The 18,649-nt window shown below is 40.0% G+C and overlaps 1 protein-coding gene across 9 annotated transcripts in view; it reads right to left on the bottom strand.

The window, feature by feature from the left end:
• Positions 1–708: 708 nt before the first annotated feature.
• Positions 709–18,649, bottom strand: part of eef1a1.L (eukaryotic translation elongation factor 1 alpha 1 L homeolog) — a 31,258-nt gene continuing 13,317 nt past the window's right edge. For 2 of the 9 annotated variants that reach the window (XM_018240571.1, XM_041563127.1), the window contains exons 2-8: positions 3,576–3,746; positions 3,126–3,305; positions 2,505–2,801; positions 2,263–2,413; positions 1,546–1,802; positions 1,209–1,443; positions 709–1,109 (exon numbers count right to left, since the gene is read on the bottom strand). In XM_018240571.1, coding sequence (XP_018096060.1) covers positions 985–1,109; positions 1,209–1,443; positions 1,546–1,802; positions 2,263–2,413; positions 2,505–2,801; positions 3,126–3,305; positions 3,576–3,719 — 1,389 coding nt within the window. In that variant the 5' untranslated portion in view covers positions 3,720–3,746 and the 3' untranslated portion in view covers positions 709–984. The other 7 variants (XM_018240576.1, XM_018240569.1, XM_018240577.1 and 4 more) reach the window with 7 other exon arrangements.

Raw genomic sequence — 18,649 nt, 5'->3', positions numbered from 1 at the left:
GCACAAGTCAGGGCTAGGTATACCTTGGATACGAGTAACGGTAACACATGACTATAAATCGCAATGATTATTGGTAGAATAAAACAGAATCAAGGAGCTCTGGAGCTGATGGTTATAAGCAGTTTAACCACCCTGACCATTTGTGAGGAACAGCCATTGAGTTGGCCATAGATGTAAAGATGTTTTAAAAGATCCAATCGTTATCGTGAGAAGATTATCTCGAAATGATAGTTTAAATGTACGATGTGTCCCATCAACTAAAAAGATCATTTCAGGCGATATTGCCAGCAAAAACTGAAGAGTAGCTGCCTGCTTGGCCCTGCAAACATAGATACTGGGACTGATTTTTAAACTTGGCTTACCAATTTTCTGACAAATGTCGGACGAAAAATCGTAAGATGTACGATCGTTCGAATCCCACTAACTGCACGATAATTTGATGGATTGCTCAGACTGCACTGAAATCAGCGTTCACCAAAGAATCGTCGCGTCTATGGGGACCTTTGGTCTCTCCAGCTAAGACGTAACAACCCACTCCCCCCCCCCACACACTACAGAATTGTGCCATTAGATAAGCACTTAAGTTTTATATGCAATTAAACCAGCAGCAATGTTATATGCCCTAGATGCAAAGAATAGATGTACAGAATTCAACCACCAATCATTGTACACCTACTGATAGAATATAAAAAAAATATATAAAAGCTGTTATCTTTTCAACTTTTTTTAATGGTCTCAAATTTGGTGACAGATTTTGGTCAATTTGCTTCCATTTAGAAATTACTGGATTTAAAACACTAATAACTTAAAACTGCCACAAACAAATGTGTCCACAAGCATTTTTTTCCTTCTGAAGCTCTTGCGATGCATTGTAATCATTAACCAGTCTTTTACTATTAAACTCTGATGGCCAATTGATAGAAAGAGTTCTGAGACCAATCCTCCACCACTGGTTATGACTGAGGTGAGAGACTCTGGAAATATTCATTTGGTTTTCGCTGCTTTCTGAGCAGACTTTGTGACTTTGCCAGATCCTGCTGCCTTCTTTTCCACTGCCTTGATGACTCCTACGGCAACAGTCTGCCTCATGTCACGGACAGCAAAACGACCTTGGGAAAAAAAAAATAAAGTTAACCAAGGGCCTGCAGAGAAACAGGTATCATACAAGATAATATCACACTATTTTAATAAAATAAAAAAACACTTACCAAGAGGAGGGTAGTCTGAGAAGCTCTCCACGCACATTGGCTTTCCTGGGATCATGTCAACAATGGCAGCATCTCCAGACTTCAGGAACTTGGGATTGTCTTCCAGTTTCTTACCAGAACGGCGATCAATCTTCTCCTTTAGCTCAGCAAACTTGCAAGCAATGTGAGCAGTGTGGCAATCCAACACAGGGGCATATCCAGCACCAATCTGGCCTGGGTGATTCAGGATGATAACCTATTAACACATCAAAACATGTTAGTTATGGAAATCTTTTAAAAATTTACTCAAGTCAGCTATGGAATGTGAATTTCTTTTAGCCATAAAGCAGCTTCATACCTGTGCGGTAAAAGAACCAGCTTCCATTGGTGGGTCATTCTTGCTGTCACCAGCAACGTTGCCACGACGGACGTCCTTCACGGAAACGTTCTTGACGTTAAAGCCGACGTTGTCACCGGGCACGGCCTCAGTAAGGGCTTCATGGTGCATTTCAACAGATTTCACTTCAGTTGTTACATTAACAGGGGCAAAGGTAACCACCATGCCTGGTTTAATGACACCAGTTTCCACACGACCAACTGGTACAGTACCAATACCTGAAACATAAAAAGTTGCCACGTGATGAGGACATTCTAGAATATTACAGCACTGCTTAAACCTATGTGGTGGCAGATCACCTCAGGTCTAGGCTAAACAATGAGCTCTTAACACAGTTTTTACATTTTAACCGCTGGACATAACAGATTTATAATTCAAAACATTTGAGCTGTAGCAACAGGATATACAGGTCAAATGCTTTATAGTTCTGTTGTTAACTAGGGACAGCTATGCCTGATAAACTACAGAGTATTTACTGCAGTTGATTGAGTTGTTTCACATAAGCAGTTAAACTTACACGAAGAAACTGCTTCCAATAACAGAAATTTTAAATGGTTTATACATTAGAGAAAAAAAAAAAACAAAGCAGGTGTCTGGTCTTATAACTGTGTAAAGCATGCCAAGTAAGCAAAGTTGAAACATTGCAGCATATGAAGACAAAGCACAAAAGCTACCTACCGCCAATTTTGTAGACATCCTGCAGAGGCAGACGGAGAGGCTTATCAGTTGGGCGACTAGGTGGCAGAATGCAGTCAAGAGCTTCCAGCAGGGTAGTTCCGCTGCCAGATCCTTCTTTACGGGTGATTTTCCATCCCTTAAACCATGGCATCTAAAGAAACAAATGTGTATTCAAAAACAGGGTATGCCAACAGCATGTAGACCTACATTTTGTAAGTAACCTAAACTGCCACACTACTTACATTGGGGCTAGGCTCAAGCATGTTGTCACCGTTCCATCCAGAAATAGGTACAAAGGCAACAGTGTCAGGGTTGTAACCAATCTTCTTGATGTATGTGCTGACTTCCTTTACAATTTCCTCATATCTTTTCTGACTGTATGGGGGTTCAGTGGAATCCATCTTGTTAATACCAACGATCAGCTGTTTTACACCCAGAGTGTAGGCAAGGAGGGCATGCTCACGGGTTTGTCCATTCTTTGAGATACCAGCTTCAAATTCACCAACACCAGCAGCAACAATCAGGACAGCACAGTCAGCCTACAAGAGGAAAGTTATGTTTACTTATCTGCTCTTAAAAAATAGCAAACATGCCTCATCTGATCAATATTAAGTGCAAAGCTGCAGTGGACGTTAAATAAAACTACCTTCTAGCAAGGGAACAAATTGGGGACCTGTATGCCACAAAATGTATGTATGGTCTTACTGTACATGCAAGACAGACAACCTGAATTTTGCATTACCTTTATGAACCATTCCACTATGATGTGTTATGTTACAACATATGGCTTTGTATTTTACTTATTTTTTCCCCTTTTATTTTATGGATGTTTATGCTAAAACCAATAAGAAAAAAAACCCTACCTGAGAAGTACCAGTGATCATGTTCTTGATGAAATCTCTGTGTCCAGGAGCATCAATGATAGTGACATAGTATTTGCTGGTCTCAAATTTCCACAGGGAGATGTCAATGGTAATACCACGTTCACGCTCGGCCTTCAGTTTGTCCAAGACCCAGGCATACTTGAAGGAGCCTTTTCCCATCTGTTAGTTGAAAAGTTCAGTAATGATGAGTAACCAGCCCTTACACAAGGCTTCTGCCAAGAATGACCTGGCACACAGCAGTTTATACTCTACCTCCAGTCACCATATTTAGCACATTAAACTAATCACTCAAAGCAGGTGGATTTTACCACAACCCAAACAAGAGTCAAGTACATAGTGTACATGGCTAAATCAACACATGTAGAACTAAAATACAGATATAGTTGTGACTATAGAACTGCCACAAGAAGCTTAAAGAGTTATATTTACCTCAGCAGCTTCCTTCTCGAACTTTTCGATGGTTCTCTTGTCGATACCACCACATTTGTAGATCAGATGTCCAGTTGTTGTGGACTTTCCAGAATCTACGTGTCCAATGACAACGATGTTGATGTGAGTCTTTTCCTTTCCCATTGTGGATTAGATGTTTGGCGGTGGATACTAGAAAGAAATAAAAATAAAATTATGTAGTCACGAAAAAAAAAAGAAAAAAAAGGCAAGCTATTGCCAGGCATTACACAATAGTTACAAGGACTGGAGAAGCTAAAGCAGCCCCACCCACCACCATTCTAGAACTTTGCACCGATGAATGTCTCATTGGACAAATGGAAGAGAAAAGGCAAGAGCGAGGCCTCTACTCCCCCTGGTGCACGAGTCAGGCCTTGCAAGTAACAGCTCCCAGCTCTTTTGTCTCCTCACTTGTGACTCGGCCTCCATCTTGTGAAGGGAAAAAAAAAAAAAGTTTCAGCCGCCATCTTTATGGTAGAACAGAAAACCCAGTCTACAATTATTGCTCAAAGACGAAAAATATTCATATTTAGGGGCCGAGACCGCGTGGCTGCGAGTCCGAGTTTAACCAGGGCTACTAATAAGGATTTAGTAAGTGTTTCCTATATACACTGCAGTAACCGCTGGCACACGTAGTACAGCCATGACTGGGAGAGGTGATACACGTCAGCACTAGCCCGTGTAGTGCAAGCCAGGCCCCAATGCCAGAGTCAGACAATAAGCCGCAGTTAAGGTGCGACTGTCCCACTACGTTCACCAGGGAAGGAGAGTTCGATCTAGTAGTGACATTTAATTCCATGCGTGCGCCTCGCCACCCCCCTCCCGTACATTGCGCCGCTCCTTCCCGGATCCTCATTCACTTGCCGACCATTTGGCGTTCCCATTCAACAAAATATCCCAGTGATCACATAAAGCACATCTTCCTAAAGCCAAGTGCGGATGAAGGAATGGAGGATGGCTTGTACAGAACCGGATACAGCGCGGATTGAGCTAGGCCACAAGCCTAACACATTATACTTGATACATGCCCGGGTATTGATCACTCACGATCCTTCCGCGCCACTTCACTCCATAAACGTGTTACAAAAATAGTAAAAAAAAAAAAAAAAAAAACAGAAAAAAAAATTCACAGCTTTAGAAAAACAAAAATTCTATCTAAAGCGGCCCATGGTTCCAAACAACCCCGTCAATAATTCGCGCATAGCACCAGACATAAAATAAGCACAGCATAGGAAACGCATCACGATCTACTAAACCACATATACCAGTGGAACAGAACGCGTATCTTTTCCTAGTCACTCAAACAATCCCACGATCACGTCCCGCTCCATCATCAATTCTGCAAACTTACGTTAGAACTCGCCGCAGACCCGGTGAGGAAGAGAGCGAACCGGGCCTTAACCACCCTTTATATAGCCGCCTCTACTGGGCGGGGATTGACCATGACATCATCAAGTCCAGAATTCCCAAAGTGCTAGAGGCGGGGTCTTGACAGAACATTCAGCCTGTAAGCGTCTTGTATACTACAACTCCCAGTAGCACTAGGGCGGATGCAGCTGTTGAGTGAAACGCGCGAGTTATCACGAAGTTAGGGCGAAAGGAAGGGTGGCACTCCCTAGTGTGCGTCATAAGCTTCCTACCAACACTGTCTTACTAAACGACAGCTTCTACACTCACTCTGTAGCCGTAGATTGGACGGCTATAATTCAGCAATATCAATGTAGACTGAAACACTGCGCCAACTGTGCATTTATGGTTTTACATTGTGCAACAAGGTCCAGTAACCCCTGTGACTCATGTGCATCATGGCTGCCGCGTGCCCCGCCTCGGGAGGGTGTAGGCTCTGTTACCTCACGCACAGCACGGTTAATGGCGCCATGATTTCCATCACCTTATTGTGTGTGGTCGTGATTTGCTAAAAGCCTTCCCAACCGTAAGATAATGGCTAAATGCGCGGACGAGCCTACTTAATATGTGTGGCTGATGGCGGGAATAGGCTGTGCTCAATATAGAACAGGTCGCGGGACATTCCGCTCCATGTGACACAAGCCTAGTGGCGTCTGGTTTTTAAACTTGAACTAACGCCTTTCTGTTCCATGACCTGTGCAGCTACTACACCGACTGCTCCTGCCGCCTCATGTTGCACTTTCACATAAAACGTGTTCAACACTATTTCTTTAGTACGTGCTCGGGAAGCAGCTCTCTGCATCGTGCTAGGCTGCTCTTCATGGCGGGGCTGGGAAGGTTGAGGATGTGTCCTTGTGCTATTATTAAATAAGCGCACAAATTCTCTTAATGGGTTAGGGGAAAATATAGCAGCCTTGTCTTTATTCTGTCACATTATCATCATTCTTACCAGCCAGGGCAGTGAAATGCAGTAGTTTAGTAAAAAATTTTATTGGTTTTATGCGTCTAATCATTTCATGAAGTAGCATAACTAGGTGTAATTACATATTAACTTTTTCACTGCCAGCCATTTTGGCCAAGTTGAAACGTCTATTGCCAGACCGTTTTTGAACATTTTTTGCTCTTTCACTTTAGGGGACTTTCCTGGAGGGGTCTTAGTTTACCCACGAAAACAAGGTATTGTTTTTCTCAGGACAACCTAAGCTTTCAAAATATGATAGAATGTATAAAATAAAAAGTTTCACATGATAAAAACACATCAGAAGCATATTTTTTTTTATTCACGAGAACATGGCAGATTTGGAAAGTTCTGTGTCTCCTGAACGCTATATATATATATATATATGTATATATGTGTATATATGTGTATATGTGTATATATGTGTATATGTGTATATATGTGTATATATGTATATATGTGTATATATGTATATATGTGTATATATGTATATGTGTGTATATATGTATGTATGTATGTATGTATGTATGTATGTATGTATGTATGTATGTATGTATGTATGTATGTATGTATGTATGTATGTATGTATATATATATATATATATATATATATAGTTTTTTGGAGATTTCTCACTTCTATAGATCAGAAACTCCAAAGCAGTAAACTACCAAATTTCCAAAGCACCGCTCCACAAAACTGCATACATCTGGTTTCAAGGCAAAAAATTCCACTAACAGTAGGTTTACCCTAAAAAACGACACCTTATTGGAAAGAACAGATTCTACCGAGTTCAAAATGGGTATACATATTTGTACTCCAAGTTGCAATTCTTTCCTAATGTTCTACCTCAAAGTGTCCAATCTACATCACTGTATCTCCCACATATCATTATATAACAAGATAAAGCACCCTAAATATGAAAGCCTGGGGTCCGCTGAACAGTTTGATGCCCAATATGCATAGGTGCACCTAAGTATTTGGCGTATAGGGGCTCCAGAACGAAGACACCCCATACGAGTTATCAGTTCTGGAATTCCAAATACTGCAAAATTGACACATTTACAGCATTTTATGAGGGGCAAAAGTACAAAAATGCAAGTTCACCCCAGAAAACCATATATTTTTGGAAAGTACACATTCTGACAAATCTAAAATGGGTATGCACGTTTTTCTTCACCAAAGTACCAAGCCGCAAAGCTTTCCTATATTTCGCAGTTTTTATGACAAACAAAAATCTCCTCAATACTCCCAACTCTAATGCATTGTATCTCTCACATATTATATACCAAGATAAAACATCCTAAACATGAAAGTCTTGGGTCCACTGAACAGTTTGATACCCAATATGCATAGGTACACCTAAGTATGTGGCGTATAGGGGCCCCAGAAAGAAGACACCCCATACGAGTTCTGTAATTCCAGATACTGCAAAATAAGCACATATACATTCGTGTTTGTGTATGCATGAATGTACAGCTATAAAAGTCTATAAATTTGTGCATATGTGTATGTGAGCTTGTATATAAATGCAAAAGAGTGAAAAGCAAAAAAAAAAAATTTAGCAAAGAATGTAGCTCCTACGTTCTTGACACTTAAAGCCTTTTTTTTTTTTTTTTTAAATAACGTAGGAGCTACGTTGTTGGCAGGCAGAAGATTAAGGGCCTCTAACTCCTGACAGACACTGAAATGCATTTTATGTTTTTTTTCTCCCCTCCTAGCAAATTCAGAGCCAACTCCATCTATTGTTTTTCCTGATATCAATATTTTACTCTCAATACTAACCACATCTGTTATGAATATATCAATTTGACTGCTCTATGCCACAATGTGCCTATGTAGGGACTGTGTGCCATGAATCAAGCAGTTTCCAGTGCACATGTTGGTAAATCCACTGAGGAACTGCTCTTTTCCGACAATTAGAGCTGCCTTGTTTCTGGTCAGGTGATATCTGTGGTAGCACACAGACCAATATTTATGGGCAATACAGATTTCACTTTGGCAAGATCACTTAAATCTGTTGGTCAAGTTTTATTTATTTTAATATGTAAGTTTAAGAAAATTTGCATCTGGTTTTAATGTTATGGATTTTGAAGGATTTAGCTTTTTGGTCAGCATCTGCTTTCCAGGGTCCAATTTACCCTAGCAACCAGTGGCTTAAACAGAGACTGGAAGATGGGCAGAATAGAAAAATAAATTTAACTACACAGGGGTGATCCTACCCAATTTGCCGCCTTCATTTTTGCCGATCCCACGTGCAGAGAGCGCAATTGCGCTCTCTGCACTAGAAGAGCTGAATTTCTGGGTTCGGCTCTTAGTTACCAGGAGCGGCATTTTTGCTCGCCTCATTGGGGGAGCGCCTCAGTAACTACCATCACAGAGTAAGCGCCTTTCCGTTGCTGAAGTCAATTGCACCCCTTAGTAACAGCAAAACGTTTGTGACAGTAATCACATATTATCTGCAATGCAAAGCTGGCCTGTTTCAGTGTAGGCCAGACCACCACCTAAACATGAAATTTTGAATGAGGTCACACACACACACACACACACCCCATTCAGGCCCATACACAAATCACTATCCTTTGGTCCCCATTTAACATGTTTATTGTCACACATACTTTGAGAGTGAAAAAAATATAGGTTACTTGGACTGAGGCTATAGCCTCAACATTCCATGACACAGAGTCATTGAACACTAGGCATATTTGCACCTTGGCAGTAACCCATAGCAACCAGCAGAAATCAGCCGTTTCCTTTTATTGTTCTACTTGAAACTGGCTGAAAAAAATTCGAATCACTGGTTGTTAGTATGGGCTACTTCCCTGGTGCAAATGTGCCCAGTGCTGATAAATAATAGCAGCTGGGTTGGAGCAAGCACTATTACTCTTTGTTATTATGAATAAATGACCACTGCTGTGGTCTTCCAATCTCTTGCACAGTGTCGCCAGTTTGTTATGATAGGTGATCCACTTGCATTGTATGCTAGTGTGAATGGCCTACCTCACATCCATGTCTTTATTTACCAATGCTGGAGCTGCACTGTGTGTCTGTCCCTGAACAGAGAGGAGAAAATGTAATCAGAGAGTGAAAAGGTTAATTTTCATCACACAGTCTACTCAGTTAGAAAGACTCCACTATTAGAAGCAATTAGCTCCCAAATGAATTTCTCTCCTATCCAGCCACCTTAAAAAAGATGGATGGCTCATATACAGGAACTGAAAAATGGTAGTGTGCATCATTGCTACTAGTATAGATCAGTGATACCCAACCAGTGGCTAGTGGGCAACATGTTTACCCATTTGCCAGAAAATCAAAAAGGGTGCAATGCCTGAAATCAGCCTCGTGTCCCTAGCTAAGAGTCCCTTATTTCACTGCCTGATCTATACACATTGCATACCGAGAATTTCAGAATGTAATGATACCTTTGTTAGATAAGGCTGTTTACATCTGATAGTGGACCTTAAGCCGACACTTAAATGATAAAAACGGCAAAGAATTGCAAGTTTAATTTGCATTGGAAAGGGTCGCTGGCTTTTGTGTTACACGCCCCTTATTTGTGCTTGATTAGATATCCTTTTGTTAAACAGACCCCCACTGCTTTCATTACTACGTGCAAAGGTACTTTTCTCAAAGAACAAAGATCTGAATTGCAGCAATTTTGCACAAAATCTGAATAAAAATAGTCAGTGTGGATTTCCTGTATTAAAAATGCAGAACTAAACAATTCCACCTAAACTGGCCACAAGCCTAATTCCCACCCAGAGCCCTCCTCAAGAAACCAGCTTCATACAAAACTGTAAATAATTTATATGTGGCCTTTTTGCAGGTTAACTCATGCACAATGAACCAAGCATGATTCTGGCAAGACATCGTTGCACCCTAGTTGGGCACACGTTGAGTTTATTGGTCAAAGCATAACTGTAAGGGCTCACACTTCCTACATATGATCCTACCAAACTGAGTGGTTTTGTATGACCAGTGCAATTTGGCTGTCCTTATAAGCCCACCATATATTTCATTTGTTAAATTTGCTTTCTGACCACCACTGCAATTTATGAGACTGCAGGAGATTTACAAATTCAAAGGAGCTTAGTCAGAACACAGTAGCTCAGCATGAAAGAACATAGGATCCTACAATACATAGGGTATAATACAGCAAAAGGGATCACTTTGCGTTTTTAAAAAAAAGGATTAAAAAGGAAAAATGGTAGTGAAAATAATGTAATTCTCCGAATTCAAGTGAAAGTGAGCAGTCATTGCCTGCCCTCCCACTACATTCCAGACACACATGAACTGTGAACTTAACTTTGTGAACTGCTAATTTATTTGCACAATTCTAAAGGTTTACACATGTATATATCCAATTTCTGCATATACATTGCACATTCAAATGTTTACATATTTATTGTGTATTCTAAGTGCCTTTTTGTGATATGTACTAGCTGGAGCCACGTTGTCTCGTCTCACTGTGTATTCGTAAACTGCTGAGATGACAGTTTACTTTGACCAGGGAAAAAAATGGCTTTGTTGCAGTTGGCCCTGTTATACGTAGACAAATATTGTCGGATTTGTTTGAAAAGGGAGGACATTTGTTGCATTAGTTGACATAGGTTAATACAGGCCAATGGGCCTCATTTACAGAAAAAAAAATTAGTTAGGGACACAAAAATTAGTTAGGGTTTTGTTTAAGTACAACTTCTGCATTTCGAATACATGAATTGAAACTTCACCAATTAATTTACCTGTTCTATGCAGTATGGTTTGCAAACAGAGTGTATGGTAGCGATACAGTGAAAACATTTATCCCAACCCCCAGCAAACTGTGTACTCGCAACTAGTTGAGATTTAAATAGGAGGAATCCAGGATTCGGCCTCTCTCGTCAGGTTTCAGATTTGGCCGAATACGTGCCTGGTCAAACAGAATCCCTAAAATGTTTATCACAAAACAAGGAAGTAAAATTTTAAGCCGTGTGCGGTTTCCTGATTTGCATATGCAAATTAGAGTTCAGTATTTGTCCGAATCCAAAATAGTGGATTTGGTGCATCCCTACTATTAGTGCTCATTCAGTAAGCACTTTTGTCCTGGGAGGTGCTGCTTGCTCAACCTTGCACTAGAATAAAAAAAATCCAGTATTGGTGGGTACAAAGATTTTTTTTTTTTTTAATAAAAAGGAAAAAAAAAAAAAGTCATGCTGTAATGTTATTGGGAGGTCTTTTTGCTGCTCCTTGTAAAGGGTTCTTACCTTGCATCATGGCAAAAGCACCCCTAGGAAGGACCAATACACAGTATCACATTTGTGGCCAGAATATAAAAATTTCATGCACGTTCAATTTTGCCACCATTGCGGATACAGAAAAGCCCATAAAACACTTATACTACGGTGATATACAAAAAAAATAATTTAATTTAACGGTAGAGGTTTGCAAAATGCCAAGAATTGGAGAATGCTTATTTTTCGCCAGTAAATTTAAACGTTAGTTACCTTTCCAAGTACTACTTGGAAAATGTACATGCTCTCTCTTAAAGTGATACAGACGGTAAAAAAAAAAAAAAAAGTTTTAAAATATGAATGTACATTAAAACTTAAGTATTGATCATGTTGATCTTTTTTGCCGAGAAGTCTTAAGTTGCTAATGCTAACGGACTCCTGCTGCACAAATATGGCAGCCCCCTCATAGGCTAGCACAGGGAGTCAGATGGGTAATGTAAAAGCTTTGCGCAAATTCTTTATGGCAAAATTATAAGTAAAAAAATTATAAGTAAGCAAACAAAGCCAATACTTTAATCAATTTAAAAAAAGGTTAATTTCTGGTGTCCATAAATTAGGGGCTGTTCAGCTTCCAACATTTTTTTCAGTTTAGTTGGTTTCCAGATAGTTCACCAGAAATGAAGACTTTTTCCAATTAAGGGCAGGGGCACATGGGCAGATTCGGAGAGATTTAGTCACCTAGGGACTAATCGCCTCTTCTTCGGAGGCAACAATCTCCCCGAACTGCCTTCAGCCTGCTAGAATGAAAAATCGCCTGCAGCAATACACTTGCAGCATTTCGATTTACGAAGTCGCCCGAAGATTCCTCGTGAGGCAACTTTGGAAATCGAATCGCCGCGAGTGCCATAGCGCTGGTGTTCTCATTATAGCAGGCGGAAGGCAGTTGGGGGAGCTTGTCGCCCCAAAGAAGAGGCAATTAGTCTCCCCGAAATTGCCAGTGTGCCTCTGCCCTAATTTTCCATTTTCTGTGTGAATGCTTTTCTAATATATAAGTGTAAAGTGTACTTTTTCACCTTCTAAAGAAGCTTTGTGGGGGGGGAGGTTGCAGACTCTATAAACTGTCCTAAATGGATACATTTAGTTGATACATATTTATCTTTGTCCCTGCTGAGCAGAATCCCTGGGTTTCATTTAGGGAGGTGGCAGAAGTGGCTACTCAGGGAAATCAATCGGCCAGCAACAAATCGCCTCTTCTTCAGGGCCAATCTATAGGGATGGGCGTATTTTTTCACTGCAAAAATGACACCCATAGACTTGTATGGTGTTGTGCGTCAAAAAAAAAAAAAAAAGTACATTTTTTCGACGTGCAACAATTTTCTTGACGCCGCTTTAATGGGCGGCGGCAACATTTCGCTGGCGGCGAATTTGTTGAAACAGATCAAATTCGCCCATCCCTACTAATCTCCCCTAAATACCTTCACCCTGGCTAGAATGTAAATCGCCGTCAGGATGACACTCGGAACACCATTTTCTGAAGTCGCCTCACGAGGAAACTTCCGGTGAATTCGGAAAGCCAAATCGATTAGAATGCCATCCCACTGGCAATTTACATTCTAGCTGGTGGGAAGTCATTTAGGGGAGATTAGCCACCCGAAGAAGAGATTTGTCACTGGACGACTAATCTCCCCCAGTAGCCTTGTGTGCCAACACCCTATAAAGGGATGGTTTCTTTAAGTTAACGTTTGGTATTTTATAAAATAGCCAATTAAAAAGCAACTTTTCCCATTGTCTTTTTTTAATTTTTTTTTTATAGTTTTTGAAGTTTTTGCCATCTTCTTCTGACTGTCACTGACCCCCATCTAAATAATGAATACACTAAGGCTACAACTGAATTGTTGAATTTTTATTCAGTCCCTCCCCTATTCATATTCCAGTCTCTTTTTCAAATCAGTGCAGTGTTGCTAGGGTAATATGGATACTTGTTGAAATTGCAAACTGGAGAGCAGCTGAATAAAAAGCTAAATAACAAAAAACACAAATAAAAAATGAAGACCAATTACAAATTGTCTCAGAATAATCACTCTGTAAGATATCCTTATGGACAATATCAATATGAAATATTAATTAGTCCATAATACAATAACTGTAGGTTATAACGGGGAGGTTTACTTACAACTCTACACGTCATACTAAAAGTTAATTTAAAGGTGAACAACGCTTTTAAAGACAGCAACTTTTGTATCTGTTCTAATGGCTAATATTCCAGAGATGCTGCTGAAAACTATCCACTAAATGTTTCAAAATTGTATCCGTTTAGATATTGCACCTGAATTAATGAGCTACCAGACTCAGAGACAGGAACATTCAACTAAATGAAAAAAAGTCTTTCTGGAAAACAATTGAACTGAAAACAACCCCTTTAAAGGAGGAGCAAAGCCTACAATTCAGAAATGGCGTGTTTCAGGAGCTAAGAAATATTTAATAGAAAAGGGATTTGATAATGTATGTAACCAGGATAATGCCATTTTTTGTCCTTACTAGCCAGGCAGGCAAGCAAAACCCAGTATGGCCAGCAATGCAGATAAATTATGGATTTTATGGGAAACAGCCTCTAGCTACACAAATGGGAGGCCTGTGGCTACATAAATAGTGCAATGACTAAGGACAAAGGAGATTAGTCATCCACGTTAAATTTCCACTGCTTCCCTGCAGGCAATAATGTAAATCGGTGGTGGTTAAACATATGTAGCTTTTTTTAAGTTACCTTGCAACGAAATTTTGAGCGACTTCAGAATAACAAAGCATCGCATATATTTTGCCACCTGTGATTTACATTATTGCCATCGACAAAGCATTTGGAGGAAAATAGACGCCCACAGAAGAGGAGATTTATCATGGGCAGCTAATCTCATGTGCCATTGCCCGTAAGATGCTCTGGAAAATCACGTGTTAGTTGTGTTGTGGAGACAATAGTCACAAGCAAGTTTCCTGTGGTCAGTGCTCAAAATATCTACGGTACATGCGTTATAAAATGTTGGATAAGGACAAAGCCACACAAATATCAACACATCTAAATGCGCCTAGTAAGTCACACAAATGGCCAAAATCTACCCATATATGTAGGGACTGGCAGATGCTAATAATGTCACTTACCACACACAGTTTCACTGCTGGCTAAAAAAAAAAAGAAAAGTGACTAGTGTGACATTAGCCTTAATGTTCCAGTAAGCAACACAGATATTCTCAATTATTTCTCTTTAAATGCGTATAAAAGTTAATACAGTACGTAACACACACCACCCTTTTTATGGAGGGGGACATCTACAGAGGTACAGTGTATCATACAACTCTGCAGACTTTTGCCAGGGAGATGTTTCCAGTTTAATGCTGGATTGTGAACCACAATGTCATATTAGAATAGCACGTTTTTCTTGTGTCACCACTCTAGTCTGAACCTGTCCTGTGGACTTCATCCTTGAGTTTAGTTGAATCTATGGTTTCATGTTGGATAAATGAAAAAAAAAAAAAAAAATGAATGTGCACTCTCCCTCAAAGTACAGGGCCCGCTTTGAAGTAGATGTGGCCCTGTGCAAAGTAATGCAGTAGCCATCCATGCTCAATCTGTAAAGCAGTGCACAAAGTAGTTATCTATCTTTCTATCATCTGCTTGAAGGTTGGCTACAGTAGCTTACATTTTTCAGTGCATACTTTGAGATTGTTTGTGTGTTTCAACCGTTTTAAGTGAAGTATGATTGCCAGTCTTGGTGGCCCTTTTATGTCACCAACTGAAATACCTCTCCACAACCAAAGACTTGTGTTCAAATTCATCCAAGAAGAACTAAATATCAGGTATGAAGAGTTTGGTTCCTGATAACGGACTCCGTACATTTGTTTAGGTCAGTTACCATGCTTGGGCTGAGATTCAGAGTAGACCCTGACATTTTTAGTATACAAATGCCCAATATAAGGACCAATAGCTTACAGCAGCCTGGTCTGTTAGCATGCAGATTGCCAGTTAGAATCGGTTACCTATTATAACAAAATGTTTCAGTATTTTGTTGCTTTCAGTAACCGCTGTGCATTTGTTTACTGTGTTTTGTTGATCTTTGAGGATTCTAAATTTACTGCTGACGTTTCCTGTTTGCCCCGAATAAATCCAAATGAAACTAAATAGCCTGTGCATATTGCTACCCTCCCTTTTAGCATCCATATAAACATTGATTAGACAGACTTTAAATTTGGGCTTTGAAGTCTCAAAATCAAATAAAATGTGTTAATGCACCCCCATGGTGGCCTCTTAATTGCAATACTTTGCGGATGATAATGAGTTTCTGTGAAAGTGCTGGCCAAGGACATGAACTAGCTCTGTGCTGTCCAGAATTGGACCTTTTGGGCCATAGGCCCTCCAGGTTAACAAAGCACCCAACTGATAACATGATGTATTCAAAGACAGCAGTTGTTGGAAGCTTACATATTCTGTGACTACACACACTGTATAATATCAAAAACTATAGGTCATCTGTGACATACAAGTCTTACACCATGTTTAGTTATAGGACTATAGGATTGCTCAATACTTGCTTACTGTAGCAATCATAACAGGTCAACATATTGCTTGTATTTAAACAAAATATATATATTTGTTAAATGTATGGCCACCTTAACATTTGCATCAGGTTTAGGAGAAGAAAAAAGTAAATATATCTTGAATTTAGTGCAGAAGTCTGAGAAAAGCACACATTAGTGAGGGGTGGGGGAACACTAGTGTTGATCCCAATGTTATTAATAGGGGAAAAAAAAAAAAAAAAAGACATATAGGAAAGTCTTTTCTTTTTTTTTTCCATAAAAAAGGTGGCAACCCTAGTGGAGTTTAGAGAAACAAACACTTAAAGGAGAACTAAACCCTAAAAATAAATATGGCTAAAAATGCCATATTTTATATACTGCAGCGACCTAAAGTTTCAGCTTCTCAATAGCAGCAATCATCCAGAACCTCAAACTTGTCACAGGGGAGTCACCGTCTTGGAAAGTTTCTGCAATACATGCTCAGTGGGCTCTGAGCAGCTGTTGAGAAGCTAAGATTAGGGGTTGTTGCAAATTATCAAGCAGAAAATGAGGTTGGCCTGTAATAGATGATGCTACAAGGCAGATTATAAAATTCTGATGCTAGTTGCACTGGTTTTTGTGCTGCCATGTAGTAATTATCTGTATTATTTACTAATCAACTGCTAGTTGTACTGGTTTCTGTGCTGCCATGTCGTAATTCTCTGAATTACTAATCAGCTTTATATTTTGACATTAATATTCTATGTGTACTGTATATTGTGAGTGGGTCCCCAAGCTCAGTAAGGGACAGCAGCACAGAGCATGTACAGTAAATCAGCAGAATAGGAGATGGGGAGCTACTGGGGCATCTTTGGAGACACAGATCTTTACTGCTAAAGGGCTGTGGTTGCCTTGAGCTGGTGTATAGAAATCCAAAACATAAATGTACAACGTTTCAAGCCTACTTCTTTAGTTAAGCTTTAGTTCTTATTTAAGAAAACAAGCAAGACAATGATAGGACCCAAAAGCATTAAAGAAGTAGTTCATCTTTAATTAAGTTAACTTTTAGTATGTTATAGAATGGTTAATGATTAGCAACTTATCAATTGGCCTTAATTTTTTGAATGATGTGCCTTCTTTTGACTTTTCAGCTTTCAAATTGAGGTCACTCATCCCCTCCAAAAATACTCTAAGGCTACACATTTTAGGGCAGATTTATCAAAGGTCGAGGTGAATTTTCGAATGAAAAAAATTAGACTTCTGAGCTATTTTTTTGTGTACTTTGACTAGGGAATAGTCCAAATTCGATTTGAAAAAAAATAGAATATCGAAATTGATCATGTACGGTCTCTTTAAAATTTCGACTTCAACCATTCACCATCTAAAATTTGCCGAATTGCTGTTTAAGCCTATGGGGGACCTCCTAGAACAGGGATCCCCAACCTTTTGAACCCGTGAGCAACATTCAGAAGTAAAAGGAGTTGGGGAGCAACACTATCATGAAAAATGTTCTTGGGGTGCCAAATAAGGGCTGTGATTGGCCATTTAGTAGCCCCTATGTGGATTGTCAACCAACATTGAGACTCTGTATGGCAGTGAACCTAGTTTTTATGCAACCAAAAGTTTCCTCCAAGCCTGGAATTCAAAAATAAGCACCTTCTTTGAGGTCACTGGGAGCAACATCCAAGGGGTTGGAGAGCAACATGTTGCTCACGAGCTACTGGTTGGGGACCACTGTCCTAGAACCTACTTGGAGTCAATTGGTGGACTGAAAAATTGAAGTTTTTTTGGGGGGAAAAACTTCGAATGGAATTCAATCGAATGCGCTATTCCATCAATTCAAATTCGGCCGAATACTGACCTATTCGACCAAAAAAAAAAAACTACTTAATTTCGGTTGGTCTTTTTGAATTTCGAAGTTTTTTTCAATTCGAATTCGATCCTTGATAAATATGCCCCTTATTGTTAGCGCTACTTTTTATTACATATTTCTATTCAGGCCCTCTCCTGTTTATATACCAGTCTCTTATTCAAATCAATGCATGGTTGCTAGGGTAATTTGGACCCTAGCCACCAGATTGCAGAAAATGCATTATGGAAAGTTGCTGATAAATAACTCAAAAGCCACAAATAAAAACCCAAATAGTCTCAGAATATCTCTCTACATCATACTAAAAGTCAATTAAAAGTGAACAACCCATTTAATACTAGAAAGATTTTTTTTATCTCTCAGCTTAATAATGACAAATAGTAGGATTTCAGGACTTAAGTAGCTTTATGTTTTACAGTGGCAAGTCAGCAAAGTATTCTTATTTTGATGTGTTAGCAAATGATCTGGCTCCATTGTAGTGTAATTATCAGTTCAAAGTTATCACACAGACTTTTCATCTGGTCTAGAGTTAACATACATGGGCTGATAAAAGCTGCCAACTCAGTCTTTCCAGACAGTTTAAAGGGGAAGGAAACCTAGTTGGCGCAAAAACCCTCCCCCCCTTCCGTATGTTGCCCACCCTCCCTCCTCCCCCCTGGCCTACCGTCCCGCTGGGCAAATGCCCCTAACTTGTTACTTACCCTTCTGCGCAGGTCCAGTCCAGGGAGTTCACAGACAACATCTTCTTCCACGCGATCTTCCTGCTTTGAACAGCGTTTTGGCGCATGCGCAGTAGGAGCATTTCGCCGTTATGGATCTACTGCGCATGCGGCAAAAGTCACGAAGTAGTTTTGGCCATGCGCAGTAGATCGTACCGGCGAAATGCTCCTGCGCATGCGCCGGTCAAAGCAGGAAGAAGATCGCGTGGAAGAAGATGTCGTCTGTGAACTTCCTGGACTGGACCTGCGCAGAAGGGTAAGTAACAAGTTAGGGGCATTTGCCCAGCGGGACGGGTAGGCCAGGGGGGAGGGTTTTTGCGCCAACTAGGTTTCCTTCCCCTTTAAAAGG

This window comes from Xenopus laevis, chromosome 5L, assembly GCF_017654675.1.
Source record: "Xenopus laevis strain J_2021 chromosome 5L, Xenopus_laevis_v10.1, whole genome shotgun sequence".
Taxonomy (NCBI): Eukaryota; Metazoa; Chordata; class Amphibia; order Anura; family Pipidae; genus Xenopus; species Xenopus laevis.
Note: the sequence above shows the minus strand (reverse complement) of the source record. Positions and strands in the feature narration are given on the sequence as shown.